General features: G+C 41.1%; 1 protein-coding gene across 2 annotated transcripts in view; it reads right to left on the bottom strand.

Annotated features, from left to right (window-relative positions):
- Nucleotides 1-6471, bottom strand: part of LOC110501901 (glypican-6) — a 161780-nt gene extending 155309 nt beyond the window's left edge. For both annotated transcript variants that reach the window (XM_036959354.2, XM_090216246.1), the window contains exon 1: nt 5968-6471. In XM_036959354.2, coding sequence (XP_036815249.2) covers nt 5968-6121 — 154 coding nt within the window. In that variant the 5' untranslated portion in view covers nt 6122-6471. The remainder of the gene's footprint in view (nt 1-5967) is intronic.
- Between the last annotated feature and the right edge of the window lie 6756 nt (nt 6472-13227).

Here is a 13227-nt window from a genome sequence, read left to right as displayed (position 1 = left end):
AAAGCATATTCTTTCAACACAACAAAGTAATGATGACTTGCGTTTCACGAGAATCACTGGTATTTCTTGTAAATATGTATGATATATATACTTAATTAAACCGTGATGAGACTGTCAGACATGTATGATTTATTAATGATGTATCATTATTAGTGCCAAGGAGCATGCCCCTCCTGACAATGTGTCAAATCAAATCAAATCATATTAGTCACATGCTCCGAATACAACAGTGAGATGCTTACTTACAAGCCCCTAACCAACAATGCAGTTTCAAAAAATACAGATAAGAATAAGAGATAAAAGTAACAAACAATTAAAGAGCAGCAGTGAAATAACAATAGCGAGACTATATACAGGGGGGGTACCGACACAGAGTCAGTGTGTTATCTTCTCTGAGATTACATGAGAGAGATGACAAGTCTAACTTAAATAATAATGAAAATAATTTAGTAAACCCTCACACTATTGGTCGAGACCTTCAAGTTCAAACAGTGACAAGGACAATTATATATATATATATATATATATATATATTGTTTTATATAAATGGAGAGACATAACCAATGACTATTAAGGGATCTATTATGGCGTGTATTCCTTATTAAGACTAATATAAAATCAACAAGTGTGCAGAGAGCCTAAAACAAAGAAAAGATGCTTAGGAAAGATACTCGAAACTTGTGCTAAAAATCAACTACAGGGGTGTAATGGTACAGAAATTAGCCTTTCATCTTCCAAGCTCCGTATCTAAAGATACCTCCTTTATAGTGTGAAGTATAATGACACTATAACCGTATCTAAAATTGTACTGTTGGGAATATGATCAAAACAGTAGCAAGCGTGAACAAACAGTGAGCTATACAGCCTAGTGGTTAGAACGTTGGGACTAGTAACCGAAAGGTTGCTTAGATCGAATCCCCGCGCTGACAAGATAAACATCTGTCGTTCTGCCCCTGAACAAGGCAGTTAACCCACTGTTCCTCGGTAGGCCGTCATTGTAAATAAGAATTTGTTCTTAACTGACTTGCCTAGTTAAATAAATTACAAATATCAACAAGAACCCTAGAATGAACAATGAAAAATAGATTGAGAATGCAGCAGTTTGAGAAATGCTCTTACTATTTACTGTACATTTTTTATTGTTTATTTGACTTTTGTTAATTATCCATTTTCACTTGCTTTGGCAATGTAAACATACGTTTCCCATGCCAATGAAGCCCTTAAATTGAATTTAATTGAAATGCTCAATTACACATTTGTATCCAATATAAAAGAACTAAAGACAAAAGTGGAGGAGAAAACAGTGTCCCCTTGACAGCTTAATTTCTTGACAAAAGATACTGGCACCAGCGTCTACGCTGCAGGAGCTTGTTGATATGCTTTGAGCTACTACCCCGTTATTCTGTTATTCTCCCTGCGAGGATGAAACAGCAGCAGACAGACCGGAGTCATTCCTCCTGATCCAAGAGAGAAACCCCGTCATGCAGCCCATTTTAGTATTCATGAGCATGATTATTGGCATGGAGATAGAAGAGGCGTTTGAGAAATCCACTTTGGAGAAAAAGACTGTTTGGGTCCCTGGCTTTCCTGACGATACATGATTAAATCTACAGTCTATAACCCCAACACCCCTACCCCGCCAACACTGCTATTTACAACACTTCCAATCACTGCCAATCCCAACAGTCCAATCAAGAACAATTCCATCACCATCCTTTTTATGAGTTGGCCATTGAAATGCAGAGGGTTACCACCACCACACCATCACATGTGATCCTTGATCCATCACCTCAACTGTGTTTAGTGGGGGGGACACAATAATCTGATAATGCAGCATAGTAATACGGATGAATCATGCCAGAGACCAGCACATTCACTTGGCTGTTCTCTCTGCTGGCCTGGCTCTCCCATTTAGCTATTTTCAATCCATTCCACACATTACACGGCTCAGCAGAGAACATTTGGCTGCTTGTATATGCAGCCATGGACCACATCAAATATCAGCACCGTTATTTCTGTCCCATTCCACTGCTGGGAACAGGAAGGCTGAGCAGGACGTGAAATGATAGGGTGGAGCTGGGACAGCTTGAGAAGTTCCACAGACACCGTTTGGACGTGTGTGTGTGTGTGTGTCTGTGTTCCTAATAACACACATCTACCAGGAAAGGTCTAGCAGTCTGTCTGACTCATCTTCCAAGTCCCCCTGTCGTCGCTTCTCGGGCATTGGGTAATTCATTGGGTCAGTGAATGGAACCTGAGACAGATCTGTCACAAGCCTGCGTGCAGGGTTAGTCTTTCACCAGGGCAGTGATGGGCTTGGATTAAGGAGGTATATAACTGAACTCACTGACCGATTTATTTATTTTTTTAATACAGAGTCAATAACCTGTAGAGGAGAGCTGGAGGAGCACCAGACAATTTTAGCTGCGCTGACAGTCCAATGATGAAGGACATAAAGTGCACTGTGCATCCGGTCCACTTTCCCAGTCTCTCTTAGTTTTTAAGCCTTCGCCACTGTACTTTCTGTCAACTTGGACCAGGGCCTATTGAAAATGCACAGGCCAGGGCCCATGGTATTACCGTTCCAACCGGGCCTGCAGGCTTTGACACATAGCAGCATTTCTGTCAATAACGCTGACACCCCTGCTGACATTCTACATGACCTGGCTGATTCTGACCACACACTCTGGTCAAAACCTGGCTGCTCCAACTGAGTCCCATAAACCCATTCCATATGAACCACTGGTCTGAAACAATAGGAGTGGAATAGCATGCTAACTGTGGATTAGACTCTCTTGAAAGTAGCTTTGAACAAGCCTAATCACTTTCAATAATCCTAAATTATCATTCACATCTTGTTTACCTTGACATTGTTAATGCTAATAACCTGTATATTCATGTTTTCACAAGAAGTTGTGCAGAGACACCACCTGGTTAAATGAAGGAATTACAATCAAATGAAGCTCTTTAAACCCCGAATGAATTATAACTAGACGTGCGATACAAAGAAACGGGGTTGAGACAGTGCCACGGACATCTTTCATTCACTCCAAAAGCAGAGCACAATATTCAGGCACTAAAGACAGTCAACAGAGCTCAATTAGCCTATACCGAATAAAAGTCACATATGTTTGCATATCAGACACCACTGAAAAAGAGTAGAACCACGTACAATATGAAGCCAAAGGGATTTTGTAAGGATATGAGGGTAATTCCGGTGCCTTCGATATAATTTGATGATGTACAATATCGTCAGTCTCTGAGGTGTCAGACATCAACCCATCTCTATTTGACCACAACTAGAAGTTGACGGGCCTCCTCTTGGGGACGTGGCCAAAAGCAACAGACCTCAACTCAACTGATTATGCAGTGAAGAGCTTTGGACAGGATTCAATCACAACGTAAAACGATACACAGAGCTTCCTGCTCTATACCACGGTTAGAATTCACATTAAATATTTGAAGGATTGGCTTCACACCAATAGGCTAGCGAATGAAAATATCAACCGGATTATACCAAATAGAGACTTGTTTTTTTTTTTTCATCTCAATTGTACATTGAATCAAAACTATAACACACTCTTAGAAAAAAGGGTGCTATCTAGAACCTAAAAGGGTTCTTCAGCTGTCCCTATGGGAGAACCCTTTGAAGAACCCTTTTGGGTTCCAGGTAGAACCTTTTTGGGTTCCATGTAGAACCCTCTGTGGAAAGGGTTCTATTTGGTATAATCCGGTTGATATTTTCATTCGCTAGCCTATTGGTGTGAAGCCTGAAACCAAAAAGGATTACACCTGGAGTTCTCCTATGGGGACAGCCAAAGAAGTCTTTTGGAAACCGTTTTTCTAAGGGCATGCTCAGCTCTGTATGGTCTGACTGGCATGCTGGTTGTACAAGGCTATTAGATGAGAAAGCGTTTTTCTAAGGGCATGCTCAGCTCTGTATGGTCTGACTGGCATGCTGGTTGTACAAGGATATTAGATGAGACACCATTTGCACCAGTGGCAGTGACACAGAGATGTTTACATCACTATTATTAATAAATAAAGGATATGTACACAATTGTGTCGGCTAAACAGACCATATGCACAGTGCACAAATCTGAAATATGCACTCTCTCAGACTTTCAGCAATCAATTTGCTGAGGTGTTGACATTGCATTAAATCAGTCATTGCCATTCCTGAAGACAAATGGGGTCAACACCCATGTGGATGTGATCACAGTGCTTCCATACAGCTGCATCACTCAGAGATGACAGACTGAGCTTTTCATTCATTTGGAGATTAGACGTCAACGACAGGAGCGTGCCGACATCAGAGGGATTAAAATCAGGTAGATCTCCAAGCCCGTCTATGAACAGGTGTGCTTGTTATCAAATACACAACCTTTCACCGGTGCCAGATTTCTGTCCAACCACAGAATTATGGGATCATGACATCATGAAATGAATGGTCTGGGCGGGCAAAGTTTATACTCATATGAGAAGGGAAAGAGGAAACAACTATTTGATTCACTTCATGCATGCAATCGATCATCATTACCTAAACTAAATAATTCAAATGTTCCTTGTGACAACTCTCCTTTTGCAAATCTACCCTTGTGAATGCTGGAGCAGAACACTGAAGCAAAAATGTAGGCTCTGACTGAGCCAGTCACAGTTTCACTTGGGTGGGTCTGAAAAATGCAAGCCTCCATGGCCTGAAATAGGAAAGTCCATATAAATATTATCTGAAGACCAGCAGGCTACCATTATGTATATGTTATACATTACATATGACAAGAACCATCATACTAGCATCATGCCAGCATTACTCTGTGGTTGACACACATATGAAGGAGAATGGATATTGGTTGGATAATTTAATTGCACTGATGTTTGCAATGACTTGAGGTAGCATTACATGACGGCTTCATTGTCACGTTATTAACAAGACAGAACTCAATCCGGTGAATGCATGGCTGACGATTCTGAATTATTTCGACACAGAGGCACAAAGAAGACAGAGACCTCTACTGGACACACCAACACATCTAACGCCAGCATGTTTATTCTGCTGCTGCCATTTACATATTATTCAGAGCGTTAGATAAACAAAGAAATTGACATTATTTAGTCAAATATTAAATGACATTATGTCCAGGGCTACTTGTATTATATTTTAATGTAGGCTAATGGATATATTTAGGATTAACTTTGAAACAATGAACGAAAGTATCACGAATGGGAACGTTATAAACTGGGCTACTGTGACATTTCTGCATTAGGCTACTTTGTTTAGGAATTAATCGAGGGTTTTAAGTTGCTACAGTTTTATTTCTAAGGGGTTTGTATTGCTCCTGAGTTGCGCAGCGGTCTAAGGCACTGCATCTGAGTGCTTGAGGCGTCACTACAGACACTAGTTCGAATCCAGGCTGTATCACAACCGGCCGTGATTGGGAGTCTCATAGGGGCGGCACACAATTGGCCCAGTGTCGTCCGGGTTTGGCCGGTGTAGGCTGTCACTGTAAATAAGAATTTGTTCTTAACTGACCTGCCTCCATTAAACAAATTGTAGGCCTAAAGTGTGTTCAGTAATATTCTGGCTACCTTTATATCACAAATGCATTTCCTTCATTAGGCAAAATCAACCACAACTTCATGGATGACAGGCGAGTATACCCTTCATTCAACAGCAACAATACTTTCATATGGCTGTGCATTATCATAATAAACAACTATATCCCTAAATAAAATGTATGTGCTTTGTAGCCTAAAGCCAAGGCGCCGGTTATCAAAATGTCCATTCACGCACTATAGTAGTCAGTGATGTAAATTAGAACATTACAGTTTTGCATAATACAGAATTACATTTGTTCTTCTTATCCACTTGATATGGTTTATTATGCCATGACTATACCCACTTAACGACTGTGTTCAATACATCATTATATTGACAGGTAGCACTGACATTTTACATTCCCTTCTTACCTGACGTTTCTTGCAGAGGAACATTTTCAAAGCTGAAGCCTTTTGCGATAGAAGCTTGTCTAACCTCACTGCAGTTATGTGCTTTAAAATCTGCTCCAGTGACAACGGACAGCGCCACAGATAAAGTCCATAGGACGGTCCGTATTCCCAACATCGTGCACTTCCGTGATTAATCCTTCTTTAATCCTCTGCAGATTCCCGTTTGTAGAGGAACTCCCACTGCAGTGCATCCGGACGTAGTAGGTACTAACAACTCAATATCTATTGGTTACCACTTTTCTACAACTGTCTATCATAACATCTTTCTCAATCAAAATCTGTTTATTTTTGCCAACGATGGTAGACGGTCCTGCGTTGACGCAAAAACAGATTGTTGTTGTGAGTCCAGGTAAAACCACATGGATCCAACAGAGAGCGGGCTCTCAACGTGTTCACTCAACTTCACTCAGAGAAAGCGCCGTTGGGTGTTATACGTTACTGTAGAAAGTCAAAATGCTCAGAACTGGAGAGGAGGGAGACACCTATGATGCGTTAGTAAATCAGAGAGGGTGGGAAAACACGGAGTGGAGTCAGTCTCGCCAGACTGTCAAACTAGATTTCACATGGCTTGGATTGCTCCTGAATGGGTGATAAAGCCTACAATTGTTTTAGTGGCAGTTAAAGGGATGTACTGTCCTGGTTTAACAGCATTTAACAGCAATAACAGCATTTCTTTCATATGTCTTTCTTCATATTACCCCATGTTATATGTTTATTACATCATTACATTGCTTGACCAACTCAACAGCCAATAAATAAACCCCATTAGTTTACTGCCTACTGTCCATGACAGTGGTTCTCTATGAGAGAACGCTCCATTTCAGAGCCTGTGTTGAACAACGGGGCTGTGCTTGTATGTGGAATCGACTGAATCAGGACAAGGTGACAATGATCGATGGATTTGGTCAAACCTGACATTGATTATCAGTAGATTTTATGACTAGCTCAGGAGTAATCTTCTTACAGCCGTAGTGTGACTGAGGTGGTACTGGTATATTGGCTGTGTTGTGTGGAGACCATGCTTGAACCTTTCAGTGCTTTAATGATTTTTTGAGCAGCTTTAGTAGCGGAGTAGATCAACAGTGGATTATCATCATGGCTGCAATAGCAGCTACACTTCCACCTCCGTTAGATGTCAGAGTTACATGTACGGTTCCATTCAGACTGACTGGCGCACAGTGTTCAGGGGTGTTAACACAGCATACTGTAGCCAATATCATTACACTTCCAGTGACAGGATATTTTCTTCATAGTCCGACGTCATTACACTTCCAGTGACAGGGTATTTTCTCCATAGTCCGACGTCATTACACTTCCAGTGACAGGGTATTTTCTCCATAGTCCGACATCATTACACTTCCAGTGACAGGGTATTTTCTCCATAGTCCGACATCATTACACTTCCAGTGACAGGGTATTTTCTCCATAGTCCGACATCATTACACTTCCAGTGACAGGGTATTTTCTCCATAGTCCGACATCATTACACTTCCAGTGACAGGGTATTTTCTCCATAGTCCGACATCATTACACTTCCAGTGACAGGGTATTTTCTCCATAGTCCGACATCATTACACTTCCAGTGACAGGGTATTTTCTCCATAGTCCGACATCATTACACTTCCAGTGACAGGGTATTTTCTCCATAGTCCGACATCATTACACTTCCAGTGACAGGGTATTTTCTCCATAGTCCGACATCATTACACTTCCAGTGACAGGGTATTTTCTCCATAGTCCGACATCATTACACTTCCAGTGACAGGATATTTTCTTCATAGTCCGACATCATTACACTTCCAGTGACAGGGTATTTTCTTCATAGTCCGACGTCATTACACTTCCAGTGACAGGGTATTTTCTTCATAGTCCGACGTCATTACACTTCCAGTGACAGGGTATTTTCTCCATAGTCCGACATCATTACACTTCCAGTGACAGGGTATTTTCTTCATAGTCCGACATCATTACACTTCCAGTGACAGGATATTTTCTTCATAGTCCGACATCATTACACTTCCAGTGACAGGATATTTTCTTCATAGTGAGCTAAAATGCGGCATTTTAACCAAATACTGCATTACTGACCCTTTGGGGTGTGATAACCAATTGTGGATATTTGACAAACGGGAGATGAACTGATTGTATCTAGGCACAGCAAAATGTTCTATGTCAACAAAGCATTGATATTACCTTGGCTTTGCTACATATTGTGTAAGACACATTCATTATTTAATTCACATGTGAGGTAGGCTATCCCCCCAGCTTATTTCCAAGGCTTAAAGGGATTCTCTGGTCCTCTTGTATACGTTTTAGCCAGCAGTTCTGAAAGTAGCACTCATGAACCAAAAGTGTTCCCCGAAAATTGTGTACTACGTCACATGTGCAGATATGTGCACCAAGTTGTTAAGCTCTCTCTCTCTATCTTTCTCTCTCTGTCCTCTCTCTGCTGTGTCCACTGAGCCGTTGAGCCAGCCCTGCAACCTCATTGGATAATGCTGGGCAGGCCTCTTGCTAACTGTCACTCAAATGCGAGGGGCTCAATTTCATTGGTTAGAACTCGAATTGCTAGGGGGCTGGCCCACGTGGGGGGGCAAATGTAGGGAAAATGTTGCGGCACAGCTTCAAGAAAACAGTCACTGTCAAATTAGGGATTTTGTGGCTAATTGAGGTAAAACGGTACTTCTACTCATAGATTATGCATGTGTGAACTACACATTGACGCATCCAGCCCAAAGCAGAAGGTTTAAAAAATGCTCAGTAGTCGCCAAAGTTACGGGAAAATGTCTTTAACAAATAGCTCTCAAAGTTTGTTTGGAAACAGTAACGACAGGAATCTTATCATAGAATATGGGAGATGGAGAAATATACGCCACAATGTATAGTGGTCTGTTGAATATATTCATTGAATGTCAAAGACAATTGCTCATGTGCTAGATGTCTTCCAGGCAACTCTCTTTTCTGCAAGAAGAGAATAGGAGTGTAAAAGCATGGTCAGAAAGTTCCCCACGTACATTCTGAGATTCCTGAGGCAAGTGAAGACATTTACAGTGCTCACCCCTCCCTCACGTTCAGGAAATTCCTCATCGTGTCAGACAAACACGTCCTTGGGGTATTTTTGACTCTGAGAAATTAAGCTACTGAATAATAAAAAGTAACAACAAACAGTATGCAAATACAGTAAGAAATAACAACTGTATTAATGTTCTCCTTGACAGACTCTGGCTTTTGATTTAATTCAATAGCAGAACAATGATATTCAATGTAGTCACGCACCAGTGGAAAACCATGGTTTAGTTGTCAAAGACAAACGGACAGGTTGAGAATTCAGATATGTTATGATAAGTGCTAAAAAATCATTACCCTTCCTGCTCTTTCTAAAAGCAAAATCTAAACTCCTCCACAGGACCTGTCAACTTTACAAACCCCAATTAGCATAATTATGTTAACAGCGATAGCATAGCAGGATCATCTGAATGTAGCCAACCCTAAGCAGGGAATTCACCTGACACAGCCTGTGGACCAGCAGCAAACAGCCTGGTGAAGCAATACAACTGGGTAGATTAGGAAATAAAAGTAAATGCACTGCCATTGCATTTTACCATTTCAATGATCTACTGTATCTCTGGAGTGCATGGGTCTGAAATAATTTAGTCATGGCTGAAATTGTTATGACATTATTGTTCAAGGATGGTAGACAAGACCCCATTACTGTGTCACGGAGGATTGCTGTTATCTAGGTTGCTGCTGTTGTAGTTTGGCTTTTATATGCACTGCGACACACACCCCCCAAAAAATCATTACTGTCTGTAAAGCTGTGATAGTCAACCACTATTTCAAAGACTTGTCGGAGATGTCTTGGGGAAAGACATCATGGATAAATAAATGTTTGTTTTTTTTAATTCATTTACATTTGCTCTGCAAGACTTCTTTCTATCTTTGTTTTTTTGCATCCTATTGTGCATCTCATGCTGACTCATCTGGCGCAAGGAGGAATCAAGGACGAAACAAGGACAAAACCAAACGCAGATTTCTGATTATAATGAACATTAAACAGTACAGACATCAAATGCAGAGAATTATACATTAAAATGTTGTACATCGGTTCGATTAGGTCCAATTGAATCATTAGCTAGATAATTGTGTAATTGTGCCAAATCTTTCAATAGCGTCACTGTGCATTTTAGTTGATTGAAATTCGATATTGTGATGTGCCTTATTGTGGTATGAATGAGTTAACCTATGCTTTGGATGCTTCAAGATAATTGTTTTTTTTTATAGTACATGACTTAACATATCTGAGAATCACTCCCTGATAAAACACAACTTTTTCCCTAGGAAGATTGAGACCTACAGTAGGGATGATACCCTGACCTCCAGACTTAATCCGCCCCGCAACATAGCATCCTGCTTGGTTTAATTCAAGCTCTGGGACCAAAAAGTATCTCACACTGGTAAATGGCTAGATTTAATTTTGTCACGTGTTCCCTTTTCAGTCCTCCAGGAATAAAGACAGGGGAAAGCATTCGTAGAATTCGGACCATGACTTAATTCATATGAATATGCACTTCTGACCTCCACATCCTCTGGCATTAGGGGATTTCTGAGTGCTTAGTATGAATGATGCCTGTGGATCAGCCACAGGGCAGTGGGAAGAAAACTGTCGATGTAAGCAATCTGCTGAATAAATATATAGGAAACATGGTGGCACATTCATTTCAGATCAAAAATGTTTTTTTGCTTTTTTCTGATTTCAAATGAAGCCACGATCTAATCACGACAATCTGCGGCTAATGGCGACAGACATTGACTCTATTTTCGGGGGAATTAGGAGCATTTGCAATACTTGTATAAGATAAGTGTTAATGAGTGGCTTTTACAATAATTACTCTTAGAACTTTATGAAGTCGTGAGACGTGATACTTTAGATCGATCCACTAATGAGTGGCCTCAAGGCAGTTACAGGCAGTTATCACATCGAGCACATTGAATTACAATGTTGATTGTAAACCTGCAGAAGAGTCATTGGGGCTTGTTCGACTTTGCACACTGATCTACAAAGAACCTTGCATCATAAATAACTACTCATTATAATTTGCAGATCAGTCACAATTTACCCATGATGCATTACGGTTTTGATTGCCTTGAACATGGCCATTATGTTGACATTCTGCACACCACTTGAAAGAGTTTCCACTGTGTCGATGCATCTAATAACCAGCGAAGGGTCATGGACAGTTGTCGCTGTCTGAAATCGTCGGCGTGACAGCATGTTGCCTGTTCTAATGAAGGATTAAAAGAAGGATTCTGGTCCTGTTGTCAGATCCTCAGACATTGAACATTTACATTTACATACCTTTCCCACAGAGTATTAGTTGTATAACAGCGAACTGCTGTATCATTCATTTTCTCCAGATGTGGGTTCTTTGATGTCTTTGTCTCTGCAGATTTCCAATGAATTTGCATGAATGTTAAACAGGACAGGTTTAACGTGCAGGCAGTTTAAGCAGCCTAAGCAGAGCCTTTAAGCTGTGAAATATATGGTCTCCCCTGTGGTTAATTTACCAACGTGGCATTAACCAATAGTCCAATCAATATATACTGCCGGAACATTGCTCATAACAGTGGGTCATATCAACCAGACAATCCTGAAACTTTTGTCAGTACATTTCTTCTAGATTTACAGTTTACAGGACTTGTTTGTGTACTAATGAATTAAGCTCTTGTTTTAAATGTCAGCAGAGTCGACATAGACATGCACTGAGCTGACTGATTGCTTAATGTCAATGGATTATAGCAGCAACAACAATATCATCCACGTAATATTCCTGAACGGATTGATGCTACACTAATCATATTCAAATGTCAGGACAATAAAACAGTACGTTGTTCAAAATCAATAGGCTTTAGGGTAAGATTAGCATGATCTCCTCTTTCCCTCTTCACACTATTTCCTGCACCGTCATAGCTGTCTGTGCACGCTCCGAGACGTGTAGTCATCATGTTTTCCGTCATAGCTGTCTGTGCACGCTCCGAGACGTGTAGTCATCATGTTTTACGTCATAGCTGTCTGTGCACGCTCCGAGACGTGTAGTCATCATGTTTTAAGTCATAGCTGTCTGTGCACGCTCCGAGACGTGTAGTCAGCATGTTTTACGTCATAGCTGTCTGTGCACGCTCCGAGACGTGTAGTCATCATGTTTTACGTCATAGCTGTCTGTGCACGCTCCGAGACGTGTAGTCAGCATGTTTTACGTCATAGCTGTCTGTGCACGCTCCGAGACGTGTAGTCAGCATGTTTTACGTCATAGCTGTCTGTGCACGCTCCGAGGCGTGTAGTCAGCATGTTTTAAGTCATAGCTGTCTGTGCACGCTCCGAGGCGTGTAGTCAGCAGTTTTAAGTCATAGCTGTCTGTGCACGCTCCGAGACGTGTAGTTAATATTTTACATCGTAGCTGTATGTGCACGCTCCGAGACGTGTAGTCGGCATGTTTTACAGTAATTCACATTAATATCGACACTTGGAAATTGTGAATGATGGAGTGATCTCAGATTTTTTTAGAGGTGAAAGAACATTTAAAATTGGTCCTAGCCGTTACTTCTAATTTAATCTAAGGTATGACACCTAGTAATTCATATGTTCTAGACAGAGTGAAAGACCAGGACATGACTCATAATATAGCCAAGTCATTTTAATGCATGTAGAGGTCAATGTTAAAAACATCAGTCTGTTAGAAAAAGTCCAAGCTTCTGGCATCTCCCAGTCAAGAGCAAGGGCGAGTAGCCAAGGGGTTTAGCTGCACCTAGCTACAGGTTTGAATCACAGATGTAGCCATTGGAAGTACCCCAGAGAAATGTCAGCCACTTTATTACTTTTTATAGACTTGGGATAAAAGAGACCATTGAATTCTGCAGTCAATACACTGACAGATTGACACACATAGAATCGCTTTTATAGGCGATACTAAACTCACCGGTAGCCTCGAGGTTAGAGAAGCGGGCCCGTAACTCGCCTGTAGCCTCGAGGTTAGAGAGACGGTTTGAACCACTGTGCGTCCTGCTGGGGAATCTGCAGGGAAAGACCCGGCTGTCGGAGGGTTACCGGCTTCAATATCCCTGTGTATTATCTACCACCGTTGTGCCCTTTACTTAAGCAAGGCACTTTACTTAAGTGTTCCAGGGGTGCTGCTCTGGGATCTATGTGTTGTGTGTCAGGTTGGT

Source organism: Oncorhynchus mykiss, chromosome 22 (assembly GCF_057628025.1).
Source record: "Oncorhynchus mykiss isolate SJ-2025 chromosome 22, ASM5762802v1, whole genome shotgun sequence".
NCBI lineage: Eukaryota > Metazoa > Chordata > Actinopteri > Salmoniformes > Salmonidae > Oncorhynchus > Oncorhynchus mykiss.
The sequence above is the reverse complement of the archived record's forward strand: the minus strand, read 5'-3'. Positions and strand labels throughout refer to the sequence as shown.